At 44.2% G+C, this 26,075-nt stretch overlaps 1 protein-coding gene across 1 annotated transcript in view; it reads right to left on the bottom strand.

Annotated features, from left to right (window-relative positions):
• LOC147748518 (coiled-coil domain-containing protein 159-like) overlaps nucleotides 1–26,075 on the bottom strand; it is a 402,735-nt gene that overhangs the window by 88,869 nt on the left and 287,791 nt on the right. Inside the window, exons 8-11 of the mRNA XM_086936450.1 lie at nucleotides 19,510–19,705; nucleotides 18,367–18,434; nucleotides 16,037–16,113; nucleotides 99–208 (exon numbers count right to left, since the gene is read on the bottom strand). Coding sequence (XP_086792576.1) covers nucleotides 99–208; nucleotides 16,037–16,113; nucleotides 18,367–18,434; nucleotides 19,510–19,705 — 451 coding nt within the window. The remainder of the gene's footprint in view (nucleotides 1–98; nucleotides 209–16,036; nucleotides 16,114–18,366; nucleotides 18,435–19,509; nucleotides 19,706–26,075) is intronic.

Below are 26,075 nucleotides of genomic sequence, written 5' to 3' on the forward strand. Positions count from 1 at the left end.
ATGTTTAGAAGTGAGTGAGAGTATTGTTACAAAGAAGAGAATAATATTCATAAGGGAAGAAGCATCAGCGAAAGAGGTTTAATCGAGGAATGACGTACCATATACTTGCAACCTCCTTCTCCATGGGGTCCCGTCCACCCGTGGTGCAGCACGTGTCTGGGCAGTCTGGGATCACATCAGCTGTACTTCCCACCAACTGGCGCAATACCTGCCAGGGGCAAGCGTACTGTTACTTGGGGCTACTTGTATTCAAGTACTGTTACTTGGGCCTACTTGTGTTAGATAGCCTGTGGTTGTCGAAAGGTGTGCGAGGGGAATTGTTGTTTCTGTTATTCTGCAACAGGAGCACAGGGAGATGTTGGGTCACAACAGCTCGAAGCACTTATATATTTAGTTAGGTCTCTGCCAATGCTTCACCTTGCCTGGTGTATGTCATTACTTGGTCTGTAGGGTAGCACACCAATTTCTGTTTGTCTCAAACCTTGACATTTGGAAGAAGTAGCAGTAGTAGTAACTTTATTCCATCAAAAAATGATCATTCAGATAAAACTCCCATCATACATTAAAAAGAAATAGATAAAAACACATCATAAAAACATTATAGTTATAAACATTAATTGAAGATAAAACATATACTTATCAATGCTAAAACATCTATAAATGTAACCTCTTTTAAACCCAGGCCAAACGAATTTGCGCTTCCTCAAGAAAAATCACACGTTAGATTATGGTCAGTTACAATCATCATTTCAGATTTAGAAGAAGGCCACTCCAAAAAGCAATCTTAACACAGACTGTTACTTGTTGGTGGGAAACATCTTAATCCTGGCCCACCTGGCATATGACAAGTATCTCCTTAACGTGAACACAAGCCATTTAGTAGTGTCAGATCTAAACACACGTAAGGCTTCTGCTGGTCCTGTAAATGACAAAAGTGGACATGCCAGGATTATCCATCTTTTCCTAATGTGTGCGTAGTGGGGACAGATGACCATGAAATGTTCTAATGGTTCGAAGCTAAGACTACACACAGGACACAATGGGGTTACAGTCGCATTCTTCCATTTACTTTTGGTGGCATTCAAAGGCAAAGTTCCAAACCTAAATTGTAGGTAACGTGCATGTGAGGATTCAATTAAATGAGGAAGCACTTCTTTTGTCGTGACTTTTGGATCCTCCCACAAAGCCCCCAACCCAAATTTGAACAGCCACTGCTTGACCTCCCTAAACCAGACATTGCCCAGCCTGTTTCAAGGATTTGTAAATCAGTTACTTCTTCCTTGTCTGCGATCTGAGTGTTACTAGTCCAGAGTGTTACCCAGAACACTAGTACTTTCAATTCAGCAATACAACAATGAGTGAAATGCTCTTTGACCCTAGGTCTAGACTTACTGGGAATAATGGCGTGTTAATTGTGAGGTTTAAAATTGATCTTATACATTTTTTTTCCACCACATCTAGGCACTTCAATTGTTCCATGCCCCACAGCTTGGCACCATAAAGAGCGGCGCCCAGCCCTCTGGCCCGATGTATTTCAATAGCAGGGGAAATTGGATGGAAAACAGATCAATTAAGGTTCTTAACAATTGCACTGTCAACATGCTGAAGTGCAAAACTGCTCTTTTTTATTTGGTAGACCATGTCAGATTACTGGTTATCTTACTACTAGATTGTCAAATACCTTGATCTGGTCTAAAACATTTGAGCCCGGCCTCAGTTTCGCTTTAAAAGATTAATGAGCATTAAAAGCTATGAACTTGGTCTTAGAGCAATTGATCTTGATGCCAAGATCATTGCAGGCTGTTGCAAACATATTTAAAACATTCTGCATGCCCATTGGAGTTTTGGAAATTAGCAGCATATCGTCTACAAAGAGGAGAGAGTGAATTAATCTACCTGTTAATTTAGGAGGATCACCCACACAATCAAACAGTGCGTTGATGAGACGATTCATATATGAAGTAAACAGGGTTGGAGCCAACAGACAACCTTTTGAGATATGTATATATTTAGTTAGGTCTCCACTAGTGCTCCACCTGACTTGGGCATAATTATCTTGATGCAGTCGGACTATGAGTTGTGACAGGCTGCTAGGAATCCAAAGATCCCTCAGGGCGACCCATAACTTGGAATGATTGATGGAATTAAAGACTGATTCAAGATCCACAAACACAACATACAGGTGTCACTTGCCAATTGTAACATCCTTCCATATAAGCAAGAGGAAAAAGAACACCTGATCCAAAGCGCTTGTGGATACCCTAAACCAACTTGCAAGTGAGACCGTATGGATTAGTTACTTACCTGTAATCCTAGTTCTCTTCCAGGGGTATCCTCATCAAAGTCATAAGCATTAGAATATTCCCGCCCAAGCACGGGACCCCGGAAACACTATATTATATGTGCCCCACATATTTTTATATATATATATGTAGATATATATGGTTATATATAAGCAATTGCAGCCTAATAAACACTAGAGCTGAACCATGCTGTAAAAGAATTTCCACCATACATGAATAACATGCATTAGAAACATGAGAAACAACAACAAAGTTTGTTTAGAAACTGTTTTAATGCTCAGAAAGCAGTAGAAATTCTCAAAAAACACAAAGCATAGAAAGCTCCCAGGCTGCATTGCAAATACCCAGTCTAAAAAGACTGAAAAGCTAACCTGTAGCTGCATAGCAATAAACTGACACCGTGCCTTTAAGGCACTCCTGACCCTCAGCTTCCCATCATGCCTCAGGGGTGACAGTTAGGTCAGTTGTTCTTTGCGGAGACTGAATAAACCATGGAACAAAACGGTTAACAATATCTCCAAAGTATAGTAGGAGGGTTGCTTATGACTTTGATGAGGATACCCCTGGAAGAGAACTAGGATTACAGGTAAGTAACTAATCCTTCTCTTCCAGGGGATCCTCATCAATAGTCATAAGCATAAGAATAGAATAGCGAGCCTCACCTCATCTCCCTGCGGGCAAAGGAGCAACAAAACAGTAATATCATTAATAAGCCTAGAAAAACTAAGCTTGTACAGGCAGCAGGCTACCCAAATAGGTTCCTCAAGAAGGCTTGTCCTACTTGAATATCAGCCCTGGAATCAGATTCTAGGCAGTAATGCCTCGTAAAGATATGAACTGATCTCCAGGTTGCAGCCTTGCAAATCTCTGACATAGGGACATCATGTAAGAAAGCTACTGTGGCCGCTTTCCCCCTAGTAGAGTGTGCCTTAGGTGTCAACAGTAAAGACTTGCCCACTAGCTGATAAGCCAATTTAATACAGGAGACGATCCATCTGGAGTTGGATCTCTTAGCAGCTGGAAAGCCCGTTCTCATGGAACCATAATTGACAAATAGCTGATCCGTCTTCCTAATGCCCTTGGTATTTTCCAAATAAAATTTAAGCACTCTTTTGAGATCCAAGGAATGCAGCGACCGCTCAGCCGGGGTTGCAGGGTTTGAAAAAAAGGATGGAAGAGAAATGGACTAATTAATATGAAAATCAGACACAACCTTTGATAAGAAAGATGGATGCGACCTTAAAACTACTCTGTTATGGTGGAAAACAGGTTCTTTTGTACACAGCGCTTGGATTTTGCTTACTCTGCGCGCTGATGTAATGGCAACTAAGAAAGCAGCATTCCAAGATAAATACTGTAACGAGGCCTTGTGGATGGGCTCAAAAGGAGGTCCCATCAACTTGGATAACACTAGGTTCAATTCCCAAGGAGGAGAAGGATTTCGAACAGGGGGGTAAACTTTCTTTAACCCCTGGAGGAAGTCCTTGACCACTTGCATCTGGAAGAAAGACGTTTGGCTCGGCGATTTCCTATTCGCCGTAATGCTGACAAATGCACTCTAATAGAAGCATACTTCAACCCAGATGTTGCTAAGGAAAGAAGGTATGGAAGAATAACATCCTTCTGCCCTTTCGTAGGGTCAAGGTGACGCTCCCTACACCAAAGATAAAACCTCTTCCAGCATATGACGCTATTGTGGAGGGCCTCTTAGCCTCTTTTAAAATGTGCATACAATCAGGAGGTAGGGTCAGATGTCCGTATTGCAGGACTTCAGGAGCCATGCAGTCAAGCTCAGCGAGGGGAGGTTGGGATGTAGAATCCTCCCGCCCATCTTGGTCAACAGGTCCAGCCTGCAAGGTAGACGTCTGTGTGGACACACAGACAGAGGAAGAAGGTCCGGGTACTACCACTGCCGTGGCCAGTCCGGAGCTATTAGGATCATCTCCATGTCCGATCTGATGAGCTTGGAAACCACCTTCGGAATCAGAGACAGGGGAGGAAATGCGTAGGCAAATGCCCCTGACCAATCCATCAAGAGTGCATTCCCCCTTGTCCCTGAACGGTGGAATCTGGACACGAAGACGTGGCATTTTTTGTTTTCGTCGTCTGCAAACAAATCTATAGTCGGACGACCCCAGCAATGAAAAAGGTCCGCCACTACCTCGTCGTTTAGCACCCAGTCTGGTTGCTCTTCGAAGTGCCTGCTGAGTGCGTCTGCCTTGATGTTTAACTCTCCTGGTAGGTGCACTGCTACCACCGAGAGGTTTCCAGTGAGAAGCCAGTGCCAGATCGCCTGGGACTCCAGGGAGAGAGGGCGTGATCGCGTGCTGCCCTGTTTGTTCAGGTAGAACATGGTGGTCGTGTTGTCGGTCTGTACCAGGACCGAGCTAGATTCGATTGCGGGGAGAAAGGCTTTGAGAGCGAGATGTACTGATCGCAGCTCCAGCATATTGATGTGGTAGGACTGCTCTTGTGCCGACCACTGACCTTGTATTTGAAGGCACCCCATGTGTGCCCCCCAGCCTTGTAGAGACGCGTCTGTCACTATTGACTGTGCCGGGAGTGGTTGGTGAAAGGGAACCCCCACCAACAGATTCTGAGACCGAGTCCACCACTTAATGGAAGATCTCGCTGCCTGGGAAAGACTGATCCGGTCTTCCCAGCGTCCTGTCGATTAATCCCATTGGTCCTCCAGCGCCTGCTGCAACGGATGCATCCTTAGCCTGGCGTGTGGTATGAGGAAGATGCAGGACGCCATGGAACCCAGCAGGGAGGCTACCTGTCGGACTGTTGGACTTTGGGTCTCGAGCAGAATCCTGCACTTCTGCTGCATCGAAAAAAGTCTCTCCTCCGAAGGAAACGCTCTTCCCAAGCTTGTGTCCAGAACGAAGGCTAGGTAGTGAATCAACTGGGTTGGAAGTAGCACTGACTTTTCCCTGTTGACATGGAGGCCGAGATTGTGCAATTGTTTCAGACAAACGTGTAAGTCGCTTTCTACTTGTAGAGGAGATGGACCTTTCAGGAGCCAGTCGTCCAGGTATGGATAGACGAAGAGACTCTTTTTGTGTAAGAAGGCTGCCACCACTGCCATGCATTTGGTGAAGACTCGTGGGGCCGACTTGAGCCCGAAGGGCAGCACCTTGTACTGGTAGTGTTTGTTGCCGACCACAAACCGTAGGTACTTGCGATGACGTAGTGCAATTGGAATATGGAAGTATGCATCTTGCAGATCCACCAAACACATCCAATCCCCTACTTGTAGATGTGAACATATTTGGTGAAGAGCCAACATTCCAAACTTCTCTTTTACTATGACTTTGTTTAGTAGACGAAGGTCCAGTATGGGTCGGAACTTGTGCTCCTGATCTTTTTTGGGGACAAGAAAATATCTGGAGTAAACTCCTTTACCCCTTTGAGAGGGCGGTACATCTTCTATAGCTCGCTTTTGAAGGAGAGCCTTCACCTCTCTTCGGAGCAGAACCAGCTGGTGAGGACGGGATTTCTTTGGAGGAATGTTCTTTGGGAGCACACGGAAATGAAGTGTGCATCCATTGCGCAGTATATTCAGCACCCATCGATCTTTTGTGATGCTGCACCACTCTGCCAGATTTTGAAAAGCACTTCCTCCCACTGGAGTGGGCAACAGCGCTAGAGGAAGCCACTGCTCATGACTTCCCTCCTCTCGCTGTAGTAGAGGATTGTTGCTGGTGACCCCCTCTACCTCTATTAGATTTTCCTCCTCGAAACTGGGATTTTCCCTGATTCTTGTTCTGGGACCACTGAGGGGTTTGAACCCTCTGTTAAGCCCCCTTGCGCTGGTTGGTCTTGTATCGGCGTTTGAGCTTCTTTTTCTTCTCCAAGCCGACCGCTTTGACAGTGTCCAGCTCGGTTTTCATTCTACTCATCTCTTTGTCAATGTGGGAGCCGAAGAGAGAGGAACCAGAGAACGGAAGGTTTAAGATGCGTTGCTGTGCATCGGGTTTGAGGCCTGTCAAGCGTAACCAAGACACCTTCTGGCGCATATTCCATGCGCATACGAATGCGCCGAAAGCACTGTGCCATCAGCCGCCGTGCTAATCATCTGGTTAACAACCAGACAGCCCTCTGTCAGTGTCTCTTCAAAGTCTTTCTGGTCTTCTTTTGGCAGTTTGGATTTGAAACGCTCCATGGAATCCCATAAGGCTCTATCATATCTGACTAAAAGCGCAGCAGCACCGGAGACCTTCAGTGTAGAAGCGGCAGAGTTGCAGACCTTGCGACCACACGAGTCCTGGGATCTGCTGTCCTTATCTGGAGGTACTGAAGAGGTAGCAGTGACCGCATGTGTCTTACGTGCTGCTGCTACGATCACCGAGTCTGCAGGAGGATCAGTCTTAACAAAGACTGGGTCAGAGGCAGCTGGCTTGTATTTCTTCTGGATGCGAGCCGGCACCGCCTTAATGGTTGCTGGAGACAGGAATATGTCCATGGCAGGTTCCACAATCCCTGGAACCAATGGAAGGAATGAACGAGACTCAGACTTCTGGTGAAGTGTCTCAAAAATCACTGTTGTGGTGACCTGGGAAACAGACATTGCAATGTTGGGTTTCTGAGCTCCCCTCTGGAGGACATCATGGTATGTATTAATGTCATCAATCGGTGAGACCCTAGAGATAGGGCTATCCGAAAGCGTGGGGGAATAATCCCTCTTTGAAGATTGGGTAGAGGAGGTAGAAGAAGTAGACGGTGTTCTCCTACTCCTGCGATGAGCACTGTGCCTCCTATCCAGTGATCTGCTTGGGCGGTCCTCCCTTCTGGGGGAACGAGACCTAGCAGGTCTCCTCACAGGTGATCTTTCAGCTTGGACTCCATGCCTGGGAGGGCTGTGTCTGTCCGCTTCTTCAACCAGTCTTTGAAGAGGCGACCTGTGCATAGGACTGGCGTACTCTTGCATCCGCCTTGTAGCCCCTGAATCCCACCAGTGATGTAATGGCAGATTCCAACTCGGGGACAACCGCACCTCAGTAGAAGAAGGCTACGTCCGTCGCAAAGGTGACTTACGGGCAGGGCTTCTAGCCTCTGGAGAGGCTGAGGATGAGTGGTGGGATGCTGACTCCGTCACCAGAATCACCGATCCTTCTCTGGATCTCTCTGAAGCGGGCCTTGACCTCGGTCGGGAGTCCCTCGACGTCGATCCTGCATGCTTCCGCTTCGACGTCGGATGCTCTGACGTCGAATGCTTCGACGGCGAGCGATGCCGGTGAGAGGCTGGTGAAGATCGGTGATCTCTCGACATCGAACGGCGATGTGCAGCCGTCGATGGAGCATTTCTCTCTCTCGACGCCGAACGTCGCTGGGACGACGGCGGAGCAGCCAATCTCGACATCGAGGGTCTACGCGATGACGGCGGAGGGGTATTTGGCACCCTCGACACCGAACGCCGACGAGATGACAACGAAGATCTCATTCTCGATGCCGATCGACGCCTGGTTGTCGACGGCGGAGGACTCTGGGCTCTCGACGTCGATCGCTGTATCTGCAACGACGGAGGTGAGCTTGCTCTCGACGCCGAACGTCGTTCGACGACGGCGGAGGGTCTCTGCTCCTCGAGGACGATCATCGCCGGGTTGACGACGGCAGAGGGGTCACACTTCTCGACACCGATCGGCGCCTAGTTGATGACGACAGAGGTGTGATGTTCCTCAACGCCGATCATCGCCGGGTTGACGACGGCGGAGGGCTCTTGTGCCTTAACGCCGATCGTCGCCGGGTTGACAACGGCAGAGGGGTCTTAGTTCTTGACGCCTATCGTCGCCCAGTTGACGACGGCGGAGGGTCTTGAATTCTCGACGTCGACGACGTATCTGAATCTCTTCTTCTCGATGGCGAGCCTGCTGTCGAAGGTCGTTTTTTAGACAAATGACCCACCGGTAGATCTTTTCTCAGCGCCGAGCCCGACGCTGAAGCTGAAGGGCGTGAAGTCTTATCCTTAGAAGGTGTTCTAGACCTCTTGGAGCCCTTCTTTACTGGAGACCTTCCTCTAGATGACCTATTAGCCAGGCCATAGATGAGAATTCTCTCCCTGTCCTTCAGAGTTCTTCCTGACAGGGTTTTGCAGTGAGGACAGGTCCTTGGATCATGTTCTTCAGGCAGACAAAGTATACAGACTTCATGGTTGTCTGTCTTGGCCTTCTTCTTGCCACAAGTAGGGCAGGTATCAAAAACAGAAGGCATTTTAAGGTCGAAAATGCCAAAAAAACTGTCAATAAAAAACAGATTCTTACTTGACAAGATGTAAAACGTCGAAGTAAGGCAAACAAGTTGTGAAAAATGAAGTGCATTTCTGACAGAAATCAGAAATGAGTGGAGCTGTGTTACCAGGATCCTTCCTGAAGGAGCCGGAAAGAACAACTGACCAAACTGTCACCCCTGAGGCATGATGGGAAGCTGGGGGTCATGAGTGCCTTAAAGGCACGGTGTCAGTTTATTGCTATGCAGCTACAGGTTAGCTTTTCAGTCTATTTAGACTGGGTATTTGCAATGCAGCCTGGGAGCTTTCTAAGCTTTCAGTGTTTTTTGAGAATTTCTACTGCTTTCTGAGCATTAAAACAGTTTCTAAACAAGCTTTTTTGTTGTTTCTCATGTTTCTAATGCATGTTATTCATGTATGGTGGAAATTCTTTTACAGCATGATTCAGCTCTAGTGTTTATTAGGCTGCAATTGCTTATTTTTATATATATATGTGTATATATATATATTGTTATATATTTGTGGGGCACATATAATATAGTGTTTCTGGGGTCCAGCGCATGGCGGGAATATTTTAATGCTTATGACTATTGATGAGGTTCCCCTGGAAGAGAAATTATTTTCCTCGATCCAAGAGAGTAGGTGAGTCAAGATCAGTTTGCAAAAGACTTTAAATGCATGGTCTAAGAGACTTATAGTAGAAGGGGGGTGGGAGCACACGGCTTCACCCCCCAGCACTGTTCACCCGTTGGCATTATGGTAAATGCAGTTCACTTTAAAGGCTTACTTGAATTTTTGCTGAAGTGTTTCACCAAAATTAGTGCAGGTTAGTGTTATGAATCTCTAGACATATGTGTTTCTGTATAATATCCTTCATCGGTAGAGATAAAAAACGAGATTCATCTGGGCTTTCTGAGAAAGCTGCCACAATCCTTTCAGGTCACAGTACCTCGTCAGTTCAATGGCTCAAGGGAGCCTTTTTAAACAGAAGGGGGATGGAAGCACACAGCTTCACCTACCTGCTTACTTGAAGTGAACTGCATTTACCATAATGCTAAGTGGTGAGCTGTCCTGGAGTGAAGCAAAAAAGGAGCATGGGTTGGGGACAGGGTAGGAGGGACAGCAACATGGAGAGGGAGGGGGCAGCAATAAGCAGAAGGAGAGTGGGCAGCAACAGGGAGCAGGCAGGGGGAAGAAAAGTAGCACTCAAAGAAGAAGCACACAAGCGAAAAAACAAGAGGGATAAGAAGACGAGGGGAGCACAACATGGAAGTAGTGGTCCAGACGCGCACAGCAACACAAAGCAATGTGGAGGAGGAAATAGACATACACTATTGAGACAGCTGGAAAACTCATGTACTTTCGTGGAATGCATATCCAAGGAAAAAAGGTAGTGCCTGAAAAGTAAGCACTAGAAGACATAAGTAATGAGGTTATGCTCTAGGGGAAAGACACACACAAGGAGAGGAAGGAAAGCCCACACAACCTAATGAATAAAAAGGGACCAAATGAGAGTGACAGTAAAGCCAACAAATGGTAAACACTGTGTGGTTTCTAAGCCCCCTCTAAACTGACAATGGGTTTTTTGCAACCAAACAACTTGCAGCATCTGGTAGGCAAGACCTAAAACAAGTTACTTCATGTATCCACTACCAGCCAGGTGGTTTCCTTGTCTGTGGGGAAGCACACCATATGCCAACTATAAAGGGCTAAACAACACCTCAAAGACATTCAACAACCTCAATGAATGAGTCTTGATAGTTTGCCATTTTGATATGAATTGTTTATGCTGTCCATTTATGAGTGCTTCTTGAGATGATGAAAGGGAGTAGATCAATGTATTATTTGTACACAATGGGGGAATTTGAATAAGAAATATTGAACCAAGTAAAGCACTCAGACTATGTTGCTTCGTTGGGTGGTTTTGCCTTCAACAACAACACTTGATGAGTATTTGAGTGCATTGGTGAGCTAAGAAAAACCCTTGTAACATATGTGTTGGTATGAAGGCACCATGGGCCTGATTCACAAACCACATTTTGCAGTACTTTAGTAGTATGACAGTAGTGCTATTAAAGCACGACATAATGCAATTCACAAACCTACATGCTGAGACTTCTGCCACTCCTACCATTGCTGTGTGGAGATCTCAGCCACATGTGCATACATCTCCACAGCTGTATGCCTACGATTTGGTTGTAAGTGTCGGATCAAAACACTGAAACACCGAAAGCCATTATACAGAATTTCAACCCCCCCAGGCAACAGGGAACCTGACTACCTGGGGTCACATAGCACATATCAACAGAATGATGGAACAGGCCGACAAATATGATGAGTCATTTTATAAAAAAGTGTGTGGATCCTTGGTGTTATTCAGCCCATTGGGCCACTTACTATCAAACTCGAGGATCATACTAGACTCTAGTTGCCTAAGTTTGAGTTCTCTGTTACCACCTCTAATATATATATATGTACACCCACACACACACACACATATATATATATATCCATTCTATGTTTTATATTTTATTGAACATGTTAAATATTATGTTTGTATATATGTAGGTTAATATTTAAGATTAGTTATGTATGTATTTAAAAAATTGTTTATTTACCAGTGTTTTATTTCTAGATATTTATATTATTTATTTATATATATATATATATATATATATATATATATATATATATAGAGAGAGAGAGAGAGAGAGAAAGAAATAATTGATTAAACTAAGTTGTTTACAATATATTATGTTTAACTATAATATTTTAAAAACAAGTCGATATTCTTACCATGATTTGATCGATATTCCCTACTATGCAGACCCTCCAGGATTTCGCGATTTCGCAGTTTGCCAGGAAATCGGCCCTTTTGTAAAAATGCCGCGATTTTTACAAAAGTGCCAGCGAAATCAGCACTTTTGTCAAAATGACGCGATTTTTTTCAAAAATGCCAGGGAAATTGAAGGAATGCAAAGGTTAAAGTTGTACATTTCTATGGTAGAGCAAAACCTGGTTCTTTTCCCCCCAGTCCCACATCTCTAACAATCACCAGCAACAGGCGTGCGTGTGGTGACGCGTTAGTTTGTTTGATGTGAGCTGGGGTTTTCAGATCATTAAAATGGACAAGCCTCTATACAGCCATGCATTTGTCAGGACTACAAATAAAGCTATGCACTGAGGCAGGGCTGAACACACAGTCATGCACATGATTAGTAGTACGCATGAGGCCATACACTGAGGCAGGAGTACACTTAAAGCCGTGCACTGAATCAGGAGTACATATGAAGACAAGCGGTAAGGTAGGAATACACATAAAGACATGCACTGAGGCAGGAGCATATGTTTAGCTCTGCTGAAGATAAGCACTGAGACACGAGTACCAATGAAGTAACGCATCGAGACAGGAGTACATTTTAAACGATGTACCATGCCAAGAGTACATGTGAAATTAAGCAGAGTAGCAGAAGTATATGTGAAACCATGCTCTTAGGCAGCCATCCACTGAGGATGGAGTACAAGTGAAGCCATGCAGTGAGGCAGGAGTACACGTGAAACCATGTACTGAAGTAGGAGTACATGTGAAGCTGGGCACTGAGGCAAAAGTACACATGAAGCCATGCACTACATTGATGTAGGAGTTCATGTGAAGCCATGCACTGCACCAATGCAGAAGTACATGTGAAGCTATGCACTAAGGCAGGAGTACACGTGAACCCATGCAGTGAGGCAGGAACAAATGTGAAGCTATGGACTGCGGCGTGAGTTCATATGAAGCCATACACTGCACTGATGCAGGAGTAAATGTGAAGCTATGCATGAAGCAGGAGTACACATGAACCATGCAGTGAGGCAGGAGTACATGTGAAGCTGGGCACTTAGGCAGAAGTATACGTGAAGTCATTCAGTGAGGCAGGAGTACATGTGAAGCTATGACCTGAGGCAGCACACTTGAAGCCATGTACTGCACTGATGTAGGAGTTCATGTGAAGACTGGCAATGGACTGATGCATGAGTACATGTGCAGCTATGCACTGATGCAGGAGTAAACGTAAACCCAAGCAGTGAGGCAGGAGTACACATGAAACTATGACCTGAGGCAGGAGTACATTTGAAGCCATGCACTGCACTGATGCAGGAGTGCATGTGAAGCTATGCACTGGGGCAGGAGGTCACGCAAGCCCATGCAGTGAGGCATGTGGAGTGCAGGTGAAGCTATGAACAGAGGCAGGTGGAAAATTGAAGGCATGCAGCGATGTAGGACTACACATAGTAGTAATGGAATGCACTAAATCAGCGCTCAGAGCAATGCATGCACGGTACATTAAAAACACAGAACCTCTATTAGAGAACACATTTCACGGATCTTATCACCTAATACCTGGGTACTGGTTAAACTAAGCACAGGGACACATTTGACAAGGAACGTAGAACAAACATTGAAAATGCAATAGGTCTCGCCTTTCATTAAGTTAAAGCCATTTGCTCTGCCAAGCGAGATCCTGGCTGAGCAGCTCACTGCGCTGTGAAGAGGCTGAAGACACCAAGGCCCATGGAGGTAGCTAGGCTTGGCAGTTTGTGATGGCGCAATGACTCAATGGCATTGTGGATTAATGAGGTAGTCAGGCCCCACGCATGGCAGTTGGTAAATGTATCTTTGATGGGTTTCTCAGAACCTATACTAAAGCAAATGGAGGATTGCATTTCCAAGGGATAACAGCCTTCACTTGTGGGCTGCTTCCTCTGTTCCATATATCAGGTTGCCTACTTTAAAGTGGAATACTCTGTTAAAACAGTTTCCATTGATTTAAGGCAGAAAATGAATGATTATGATTAAAATAAAGTGCCGAGCAAATGCCGCTAAATTGCCATATTTGTGTTGCTAAATTTGCTAATACATGCCGCTATATCCTGGTGGGTCTGACTATGATATTTTAGACACAATATTTTTGCCATTCCTATTACAAGCATAGGATGGTAGTAATAAGGTAAGCAATAATTTTGACACAATACTTATGTGACTCGATATTTTTTAGCACAATATTTTGCAATGGAACTATGTTTGTTGTTTTGTGCTCAGCCTCTAAATTTTGATTCCTTCTGACTACTACAGGTGAGGTTGGTGTTTGGTAGCTAGATCTATATGGGATTGCAGGAAGCTATACCTGTCTCATTTTCTTTTCTGTTGAAAAAGTTAAAGAGCATAGCAACAGAGAACTGTACATGGGGCTTTTTCGCGGTTTGGGATGGGCATATAGAGATAGCTTAGAGTATGGTAGATGGGAACACTAGGGAATAGGTACAAACAATGATCATACGTACATACATACAAAATTATAGTGGCAGAGTAGTTTGGAAATATGGTAGCTAAGATGATTTTTGTTAAGTGGGGTGTTCTTTGCGAGCAGAGGTATTGAGCACATTTCAGCTGGAAGAGATTTCCAAGGTTCTGGAACTAATTCATGGAAGAAATAAACCTAACCTATACGTTGCGCATCGAGGTCTGGTTTTTGTTGTCTGAGCAGGCACTTAACAATTCTGGACTACAGACAGGTTGTGGTAACATGAGGGAAATAAACAGTTAAACAGGCCCACAATCAATCAGCACATACACTGGTCTGTAAGACAAGCCCGTTTGGAAACTGACAGATTGCCCTGGAGGCTTGCAGAGCTTCCCAACCAAAGTTCCAAAGGGTGCAGAAATAGTCCAAAACAGGCTTCTCCAACAAGGAGCTCGTGAGCTACTTGTAGTTCTCCAACTACCTATGAGCAGTGCTCCTCACTCGCCTGTGTGCAGATAAGCTTACTAAATTTGTTGATTTTGTTTGATTGAATTAATATATGTATACCAAAATTTAAAAGTCTGTATTTGAAACGAAAATGTGTCTTTTCAGAACTCATAAGATGTTTGATGAAAAATGGTTGAATTTCCAAAATGTATTTAAAGCTGATATTTTAGTTATAAATCACATGGCTGTGGGAGCCTTATTACTAAGAGAATTACCTTGATGTCAGGGGCATTGCAGCAATGACTATGTATTACCCATATAAAGGCATTCCAAGTTGACAAATCTTTTTTACATTACTGGCAAAGCTCCTGATGCACTGAGGTGGTCACTGCTGGTGAGCTACACATGGTGGTCACTGAATTAATCTTGTCTGATGTGGCCACTCTTACAACACTAATAGTAGCTCACGATGATTTTCATTGAGCCAAAGTACTTCTTATCATTTAAAAGGTTGGATACCCCTTGTCCAAACCAACCTTTTCTAAAGTATTTGCTGTCACAGAAAATTACCTGTAACACGCATGTTTGCCAAAACAGCCTGTTTTGGACAGTATTCTTACAGGCATAGACTTGAGACAGGTAACAAAGGGCAGTGGGGATCTACCTTGTGTACCACAACAATAGGATAGAGGATGCAGCTGTGACATTGGACTAGAGACCAGGGCCTGTACTGGGGACGCCTAGAGCAGCTGTTTGCTGGTTACATGTGACTTTTTTGCATCTTTTCTGCAAAGCGCCCTGAGACCGAAAGGTGATTTGTGCGCTCTATAAAAGCATCTGACTTATGACTTCATGCATGCTTTTTTCAGAGACAGACAGTACAGCATGTGCTGGTGCATGGCTTCCACATACCGTGGCTTGTGGTACACTGGCATAGTCTGAGGCGGTGCACACCATGGCTGTGTCTGCCTCACCTGGTTGCATTTTGTGATGTATTCTTAATATTGCTGGTGCCTGTACCATGGGCCGTAGTGCACTTCACAGAAGAAAAACCACAAGGAAATGAATTACTGTCAAGCTACTTTGAGCAGGCTGTCCTCTGCAATGTCATGTGTGATGCTATGCCACATGCAGGTGACACATGAACTGTGTTTGGCACTATTAGGGTTTGTGTTTTCTGGAACAGGCCTGGGAAAGGAGGGATGCTCAAGCAAAGGAAGGGTATTGCTGTAAATGTTTAAGGAAGGAAGGAGGGAGGGGGGATTTGTACAGATCTTTAGGGGGGACACGCTAGGGACATCGGGGAGGGCAGGCTTTGAATGTGGGGGTGTGCTGAGAAAGACCTCCTTAGACGTATCAGAGATATTCTGGGAGGAGTAGCATGGGACTCTGGGAGAGTGGTGGGCAGACTGGCTGTGGGGAAATGTTTAAGAACGGATAGCATGGAGCTGTAGTGAAATGTCTAAGAATATATAAGCTGGGGCTATGGTGAGATGTTTTGGGAGGGACTGGCAGGGGGTGTAGTGAGATGTTTAAGGATGGGGCTGTGGGGAACTATTTAAGCTGGGATAGGCTGGGGCTCTGGAGAGCTGCTCGTGTATGGCTGATGCTGTAGAGAAGGGTCTGGGACAATTTCTCTAAGCACACGGATATTGGGGAAGAGACTTTGATGAAATGTTCTCACTGACTCTCTCTCTATCTCTCTCGCGCTCTCTTGCACTCTCAGCAGGGAGGCCTCCACTGCCCTCTGTCGGCTGCATGGCTTCTCCTACCTTTCTGCACTTGGCTTGAATGTGCTTTATGGCTTTGATGTCAACGTGGTGGGTGCAAATCTCAGTTTCCTGGCATCCTGCAAAACCCAAGAGAGCATATTAGTTGGTGCCAAAGGCCAGACTACGTCGCCTGGGTGTTGAGGTCACCCAGGCCCACCACACATCAAAAACCACCATAGACAGTTATAGAAGTAACCGCCTGGAGAGGTAGGGTGCGTCGTGTTAACCACATCATGACTCACGAAGGCGGCTATCACTAATAAGAGGACATCTCAAGTTTCCCAGGTCCATGAGAAACTCACCCAGCCCAGCCCAGATGTTCTAGTTGAATTTTCCAACTCCCTCTCAGCAAAGATAAAAAATGTCCAAGATCTCTTGGAATTCAGGAAGAAGGTGCCTGGCTCTTCCAATGCAGAATCACAGCGACAAACTAAGAGATCTAACCCACAAAAACTAAATATGGACGTTAGGTAGCTCGGGACCATACCCATCCACAAGAACTGGAACCTACTCCCCCCTCAAGGAAAGAGCACGAGCACATGGGCACACTATCTTCCACTTTAGCTCATTCCACTGCAGGCTTAAGCACAGCAAATCAATCACGCCAGAACGAGAAAGGCACTCATGAATCATCATACAAGGTACCAAAGCAATTCCCACTCAGGCCACACTGACAACACACACTCTTCCAACCAGAGACAATAAATGAACATAGGGCGTTTGCATTCAATTTCTTCTTTACTCTGCCTTACGTGCATTAATTGGTAACAGGACTAGAACACACTTCAGTCATCATGCTCACTTTTGCGCTGTCAGTCACTCTCATTGGCATTCTAAACCCAAGTGGGAGTCCATTCTAGATGTTGTAAAAAAAACAAAAAAGTGTACCTTAGAAAAATGCGCGTCTGCACAACTTCAGTGTTAATTAATGAGTGAATGGAAAAGAGAATGAATACATAAAGGGGTGAAAGAATGTATGAGTGTGAGAGTGAATGACAAACCATAAACAAATGAACTAATGCATGGCAAAATGAGTACACAAATGAGTGACTAATTGGGCCAATACATTAAACGGTAATTGAGTGGGTGAAAACAGAAGTGTTTGTGGGTGAATGGATAAGCAAATTAGTGAGTCAATATGTGATTGACCGAATTGAATAATTAAAAGGGTGAATGGCTGAACCTGTATAAGAGTGAATGGATGGCTAAATAGATCAAATAAATGGGTAAATAAATAAATAGAGAGGCTCAGCAAATAAGTGAGTGTTTGGATAAATGAATCAGCGATTGGACAGGTCAATGAGTAACTTAATAGGCAAATTGCTGAATGGATAAAAAAATGAATGGGCGAATGATTGACAATGTAAGAATGTAAAATGAGTGTATCAAGGGGCATGTGACTGGCACAAGAACAGGTAAATGATTTACTTTGTGGATACATAAATGAACATTTGATTGAGTGAATGGGTGATTTAGTTATTATTGAATGGATGAGCGAATGATGAAGGTGAAGTAAGTGAATAAGAAAGATGGGGTGAACGAATTAACGCATCAGTGGGTTAATAATCAAATTACTAACATGTCCATGAGTGAGCAAATTAATGAATTGTGAATGTTCAAATGATTGAACGAGTAAATAAGCAAATGAATGGGTTTGGGGCTGTGCTATATTAACGATTTCCAAGGCCACAGGCTTTAATGGATGAACCCCTACATTCTAAGGCTGAATCAACAATGTGTGGATAAAGGAATGGATGAATCAACAAGCGAGCAGGGTCGGACTTGGACAGAAAATATCCCTGGGCACCAAAATTAAAGTTGTCCCCAATAGTGAATTAGAAAACTAAAAAAGTGGTCCATGTTTGCAAATTGAGACAGTTTTGAACTTGTAAAGACACGCTGTATACGTTTTTTGCATAGTATGGAAGACTGCGTGAATTTAAGCTTGCTGCAAATGTTTGTTTTAATATCAAGGGAATCAACAATAAAAACCGGCCTAACAGACCATAAAACAGGCCCACAAACGGCCAAGAAAACAGCCAACACACTGACCCGTCAGACCAGTCCTTCAGGCACTGCCTGGATGCCCTATAGGCCTGCCCGACCCTGCAAGTGAGTGAATAGGTGAATGAAGTGCGGATGGAATGAGTGAAATGCTCAGAACTGTGCACTAGGTCTCTCCTAGCCGCCTGTATTCTGTTATCGATTTCCGGCCGAATTTGCTAGCCGCAGTCTACAGGATGTTTCTTTTCTCTTGCACCCCAGGGCGGCAGACCTCTGAGCCCCCAATCTTACCCCTGTTTGTTGTTGACAGTAGAGTGAACACGCACCCAGTCTGGACTGCACGTCTTCCAGGTCGGCCCGCAGGTGCTCCACCTCCTTCCACAGGAACGTCTTGCTGCAGACAGAGAAAGGAAGACACCCGGAAACTTCATGAATTTCAAAAATACCTTTCTGATGATAGGCCCCTGCGCCGGTGGAGACTGATAACGCATCGGAGGGCTATGTGCCTGACCAGGACTGTGCCATCTCTGCAGATGGGTTGCTGTCCAGGTACTTATATGGCCCCTAATGCTCCCCCGTCAGCCCGGGTCTAATACTCCAACTTTTGGCACATCAGTGACATAGGCAGCGGGTACCAGAATGAATACCCGGGATCAGAAGATGATTTCACGTGGTAGAACCAGGACAGGAACCAAGGTCTCCTGGGGTCACAGCTGACAATGTAACCAACAGACTATGCCCCTCCTTTATGCAGAGGAAATCTAAGTACAATATCAAGCAGGTGTTACCAGGACCTTAGGAAAGATCTGGCTGTAATATAAAGGACGGCATTCTGAACAGAGGATTTACTCACTGATGAAAGGATGACGAACTCCATAAGGGATCTGCCTCGGTGTACCAAGGATTGGATTATGCATGAGGGCTCTGTCCACAGGTGTTAAAATATAGTGATCTAGATACAGGATCTACCCACATCTTTGATCCCCCCCCGAGAGGTATGAGGCATGGTAATCTGAATACGGGACCCGTCCATAGGTGTGAAGCGATGGTAATCGGCATAAGGAGCAGCTCAGAGGTCAGAAGGCGGAAGGGTGAAGCAACAAGTAACTGAAAAAAAGGATTTTGTGGCCACTGGCAAAGTAGCTGAGATCGGTACGAGATTTATGGGATAGAAAATGGATCAGACAGCTCCCTGTACTCTTTCCTTCATTCCCTGTTACTCTCGCCTCATGTACCTTCTCAGCCATTCTTACTGAGATTTGGGGTAAGAACCGCCACTCCAGGTTCCTGCCTGACTGACTGAACCCATCTCCTCGACATGTGACACCTCAGTACCTACTTCTGCCCAACCCTTACCTGTCTGTGCCCCACCAAGCCAGCCACACTAAGGAACCTGTCAACAAATACTCAAACCTGAGACACAGGTGGCACCAATGCTAAATCCTACTGTTGAACCACCAGATCTTTACCTTTCCTGCAGCTCGCGTGACAGTGCGTCAATCGACTCGTTGCGGTTGCACTGCTCACTCTCGGCCCATTGCTTGATGTAGTCCTTTAGGTTGGTCAGCTCCCTCATCATCGCACTCCATACCTCCTGGATCTTCTCCTCCATCATACACTCCACCTTCTGCTCACGCACAGTTGTGGAGATCAGCTTGGTATCCTCTGGGCAACCAAAGAGACACAAGGGCAGAATAAGAACACAAGAGGGAAGGCAACTGAGAGGGTACCAGGTTCTTGGGAGTCATGGGTGCAACTGGTGGTCCTGGGGAAAAGCATCTGGGATTTACCTATTAAGATGGTAGTGGGTAGGAGACAGGCGGCCTGGAGGATTGATGACATGTTTTAAGCTTTTAAAGGGTGCCCTTAAACCAAGATAATGGGCTGATGGAACTATCTGAGTTGGGTGTTAGGGCCAAGGTTAACCTTCAGGAAAGGGCCGTGTGTTTAGGACCTTGTGATTTGTTAGATGGCTTCAAGTATTACCAATATGTAAGGGCTAAGAGTTCCCCAATTTCGTTGGTCGTCACCTAGAAAGCATGTTCTCCAATAAATTCCTTTTTTTTTAGGCTAGGCTGACAAACAGGCTCAAGGATATTTCTTGATGACGTCCGAACTAAAGGGACCATGGGGGTGAATGATGTCACACTAGATCTCATAAACCAAGCTGACACCATCAAATAAAGAAGCATTCTAAAATGCCTATGCTAGTGATTGTTAGCAGTGTTCAGACCAGGTAAACATAGCCGTTTATTCTCTACTGTGGATGAACAAGTGCAGTACACCCAAAGCAGATCTAGCAAATTTTACCCTGAAATTCACTCTGCAGTAAACAGTAATTATGTATTTTTCACCCAACAAAAAAGGCAAGAAAATAATAACAAAAAACACTCGAAAAAGAAATACATTTGCAACAAAACATAATTATGAATTTAATGAAAATATACAAAGAGAATAACAAAAACAATCCCCAAAGTAATTGATTAGTTTAAAAGTGACAAAAATCTAAGTTCGGTGAACATCACACCCTTATTGATACAAACAAAATCTTATCCTGAGCAAATGTCCATTCCAAAGTAAATCCAGTAGTCCGTATTTATGGTAATTTCTTTCTTTTATTCCAAATGCCAGAATTCCAAATAGGCAATTTCACAGCCAGTCTGAACAGAATGCAGCGAACACGTGTTTCGTCTTATGGATAATTTTCACTGACTTCATCAGGGCTACAAAAATATGTAATATATAAAATATATAAGCAACAACGACCACTATTTCATTCGATTACTCCCAATAAAGTTAGTGAAGTTGTTAAAAAGTGAAGAAAAGTCACAAAGGATCGTGATTTGTGGTTAATCACACCTGAAGAGAGTGTAGGGCTCCTTTTGTAAAGGTGTATTAAGGGCTTAAAATCTGAAGATAAAGTTGGACCCTCTTTTTATAGATTATTCATACCTTTTTATTCTTTACAAAAGGAAGCCTACACTCTCTTCATGCGTGATTAACCACAAATCACGATCCCTTGTGCCTTGAATGTGAGTTGGGCACCAAGTGGTTGTCACTGATATCCCTTGTGAAATGTGTACAAGCCTGTGCATTTGTGCTTGTGTGTGTGTCAAGCCTAACCTGCGTTGGGCTTGCCCAGGCTTGAGAGAGAATTGGGGCATGACCTGTGAATTGGATGCGCACAGACCCTTGGTCCAGGCGAAGCTGTGGTCAGCGGCTGCTGGGGTCCAAGGGAGTAGCTGCTGAGCTGCAGGCCCAATGCCAGCCTCTGGAGACATGGTCAACGTGGTGGCGACCACCCCATTGAGAGAATGCACAGAGAGTGGTGCATGCACTGGGCCTCGAGAGTATCGGCCCAGAGGAGCAGGCAAGTGGATGGATCTGAGAGGGACCAATGCAGAATCCTGGTAGGAAAGAGGTCATTTCAAGAGTGGTCATGCACTGCAAAATAACCTGCAAACACCGGGAAACAGGGACTCGTTGATCATCTGACAGCACCAAGTGAAACGCGAAACAGCTATACCCCCACAAAGAAACAGTGCCCTACCATACAAGAGGTGGTCCCCAACCTGCAAAGATACAATTTGGCTGCGTAAGTATATTTTGCTAAATATTGAATGTTGCTGGAGTGCCATATCCCACAGTTAACAACAGCTCACTGAAAAAAAGTGTATCAATAAGAGTGAGATGCACTTATTAAGCCTCATTGACAGCTTGAAGGAGGGTGGGACATGCAGCACTCAACTCCACAGCAATGTCTAGACTTTATAACCAATTACTACCTGTGAGAAATTGGGTTGTTAGTTGACTGGGGTATGAGCCCTGATCAAGCAATATCCATAAGCCCCTGCAGGGTGAACCACAAAAAGTTACTGAATTAAGCTGTGCTTAACCCTGGGTGGCTAGGCATAAAAAGCTGTCAGTCTTAACTTAGAGGCAATGTGTAAAGAATGTATACAGCACACAAACAGTAATAGAGTGAGAACAGAAAACAATCAAAATCAGAAAACAATTTAGAAAAATAGAGTACATTTAAATAAATTATTTGACACCAAAACCATAAACATCCAATCAGTAGAACCGAGCTATGGATTTTTTAAGAATAAACTGTAACACAGAGTCTAAAAGATGAATTTACCAAATACAGACATCTGGGTGCACTAGACCGGGTCAAAGTAAAAAGTTAAGGCGGCTGTGATGGGTGCGGGTTAGATAAATGAAGTGGATTGGGCCCAGCCAGCGATTACCTTTCAACAGAGAAATCGTTTGAAGAAAAAGTATCTGAGGAGGTAGAAGTTCAGCCGGCCAAGGCTTCAGAAGTATCAGAGGAAGGAGTGTTGTCACCAGATAGCTGTATAGTGAAATCATGGTGAAGATTTTTACCATCAGACTAAGCAGTTGAAATGGAAGTCGAAAATCTCCAGCTGGACGAAGAAGGAGGCTGTGGCCGCAGACAGTGTCATGAGGTCGGATACCCATTTGGCGAAGGACTGCAGACATAGATCTGCTGCTGCAGAGAAGAATGTAATGGGAAAAGTTTTGAAGTCAATCTGACCAGCGATGCACCTCGGGCAGATAGGCAAGCAGGTTGGTCCCTTTCTCCTCCAGTTTATCAGAGCACTTTTGGGCCAAATTTTGTTTAAGTTCTCAGTTTCGGAAAATGACCATCTGGGCACTTTTAGCATCACAACAAAGGGTCCAGGAGTGAATGGAGACCTCTTGGGGGCTCAGTACTCACACAGGTTGGGTCCAGGTGCGGGGTCAAGTTGAGGGTAGTCTGTTATGTCCCAGAGACTCCGAACAGGAGGCCAGCAAACTAGCTTAACAGGAGGGCTGGCCCCTTAGGGTTTAAGGCAGGCTCCAGGGAGCAAAGCAGCTCTCCCCGGTACAGCATTAGTCTGGCAGAGTGCACAGCAGGTCACAGCAGCAGGCCTCCTGAGAGCCCTTGCCCAGGTCCACTAGTGAACTGAAGAGTGGGTCTGAAGGTCCTATTTTAGGTTTAAATCTATTTTATTGTTGCACCTGCATATCAAGATAACAATACTCTGCATGAAGTAAATCTCTTCATTACATATTATAATAATGCAACTTTTAACCCCTTTCAAGGGAAAGGAGAGAGAAAAAGGGACAAAAATGGAATCAACATACTTCCCCCTCCCGATCCCACCCCTTATTCCCCCCCACTTGTATCACTTGATATATAATGTAAGGCGAAGGGGTCGTTGCAGGGTTCTCCTGGGTGTTTCAGTACTTTTAAGTGTCTTCTGGGTCCGTGAGATGTAGCAACCGCATATAACGTGGGCAGGTCAGCTCCCTAAATTCCTTAGTAAATAAAGCTATGAAGCGGCGCCAAAAGGTTCTCAATGTATCACCGCACGTTGTGAGTGTGAGTTTCTCCATCCCCAGTATGTACCATAGAAGTCGAAGCCAGGCAACATGGGTCGTTCCCCATAGGGCCAAGATGGTTTGATGTGCAGCCCCCAGCGCTATGCTAATCTGGCATCCTCTGCAGCGATGAAAGGGGATTAGTGAGGGGATTGGGAAGGCCCAGAAAAGTGTATGATGGGAATTTGGGAAGCTGAGTAGAGAAGTGGGTGTCAATGTCATCCAGTACCAGCTCCCAGAATGCTGTGACCTCCGAGCATTCCCAGAGTATGTGTGTTAGCGTGCCCTTTGCCCCGCACTGCCGCCAGCAAGTGTCACTTCGGGCCGGGTTTCCTCAGTGAAGACGCACCGGGGAAAGATACCAATAGGAGGTCATTTTGACTCCCTGTGAGAAGCCTCGCGTCCGCGTTTAGCAGCGATATCGGACGGGGATCACTGACATAATATCGATTACACTAATATAGAATTACACAAATATCGAAGATAAAATATCGAATACAAAAATATCGAATTCCTATCTACAAACAGGTAAGTACAAAAATATCGAATACAAAATATCGTTTAAAAAAATATAGTTAGGCAAAATATCGATTTTTTTTAAATGTCTTAAAAATAATTTAAAATTAATTAAATATAAAAAATAATTAACTAAAATATACGTCAAAATATTTAAATAACCTTAAAATTATTAAATAATTAATTTAAGTTATAAAAAAAACATACAATTGTATTTTTAAAAAAAAAACAAATATATATATATATATATATATTTCGAACCAACACTCCGACCACTTCCACAAAGGCTCGGCGGCGAAGAAGGAGAAACGGACCTCTTTACTTCAGGCAAGATGTTATTTATTTAACCGTTCACATCCAAATCAGCATACGACAGATGACGCGTTTCAGGCTCGAGAGCCCTTGATCACATATATATATATATATATATATATATATATGCCGGTCTGAGTTTGTAGTTTATGTGCTCCAATGTACTTGTGGGCTCGGTACGTTGGGAGCACTAAACTACAGGCCTTCAATAGAATACTCCAGCATCTCAGGGCCATAGTGAACGCAGATGATAAATACCCTGTGGCTCGTCACTTTGGCCTAGTACATCAAAAGAATGTAAATCACCTAAGCTATTATATAATTGATGGAGTCCCTAAGAACATCAGGGGGGGCAACAGGGAGAAATCCCTCAGACAATTAGAAAGCAAGTACATTTTACTATTGGACACGAGGATCCCAAATGGCCTTAACACGGGGGAGGACCTTCATTGCTTTTTATAACATCACGACGGATGAATCAGCTAAGCTGACAATGTTAGGCGTAATATTTAGTCCCTCCGTATGTCCATTTTCAAGCGTCTTCTAAATTTTGGGAAGGCCAGCTGATTTTTATTGGACTGGTAAGAAGTGAGGGCAATCCATGGTGCACCATCGTACCTGCACACATAATAAGAATTCCATCTTTGTACTGCAGTGTTGTCTGAGACTTTCACCCCTTAGTGCCAATTCAGTTCCCCTCACTTTTATGTATAAATCTTCCATCAAATACATCATTGATTATAATTTGGACACATTTGATCGATTCCATCTTGAATTTTGTGTGTACCAGCTGAAAAGTATTGTCCAAACTGTTATGTTTTGATACCCTTAAGGCACTATGTCTGAATGCTCTCTCTAAAGATTGAGATTATGTATATACTTCGGTATTTATTTGTAGGGGGTATCCATTTTTGCAAAGTACTGCAGTCACGTTTGTTTTAGGGTTGGGAAGTAGGGAGAGTAGTTGTATTTACTCTTGCACATGTAAACCTCCTAACTGGTATAACATGGTAAAGCATGAGTATCTCCCAATTTTTATAAATTTGACCAGTGTGTTAATACTTCGATAAACTAGTCACAGATTAAATCACAAATTTTGATCTCTTTTTTTCTGAATTTCAGGTTAAGTTCAGATCACACCTTGATTTATGGGTTTGCCTTCCCCCCCCCCTTTTTTTGCACACTAGGTGGTCACGTTAGGGGTCTTATACGCCAATCGACTCGGGTTTGTGAGCGGGTAAAACTTATATATTGAATAAGAAATATAATTGCGCATCATCTTTTGATCTTGCAAAATACATGAAATGTAAAATGATTTAGGGTTTGTAAATATCTGAAAACAGCAATTTCGATGGATTCACATGTACATAATGTATAGCAATAATGATTAAATGATGTTATGAATTAGTCGATTGTACATAGAGTGTACAAGTGACCAGTATAATCAGTTTATAGATTGTAAATAATCAGGTATATTTATATCCATTTCTTTGTCTGTTTTCTACGTAAGGATGATGTGCATTAAGTGATTTTTTCAGTTTCCATCATTTCTCCCGCCCCTCCTGTTGATTGGTAACCCTATATATACATTTTCATTGGTTTTGTTCGTCATGTGATCAAGGTCACCGTGGAGTGACCGAAACGCGTCATGCTGGCGAAATCGTGTGAATAAACTTTGAGAATATATCATCCTTGCGCTGTGGAGTGGTCTGTACCTGTGGTATCCGGTGTGGCAGATTGGATCTTGGTCCTGATTTGAGGCGGCGGAACAGGACTGTGAATTGCATATATATATATATATATATATATATATATATAT

Source organism: Lissotriton vulgaris, chromosome 1_1 (genome assembly GCF_964263255.1).
Source record: "Lissotriton vulgaris chromosome 1_1, aLisVul1.2, whole genome shotgun sequence".
Lineage (NCBI taxonomy): Eukaryota > Metazoa > Chordata > Amphibia > Caudata > Salamandridae > Lissotriton > Lissotriton vulgaris.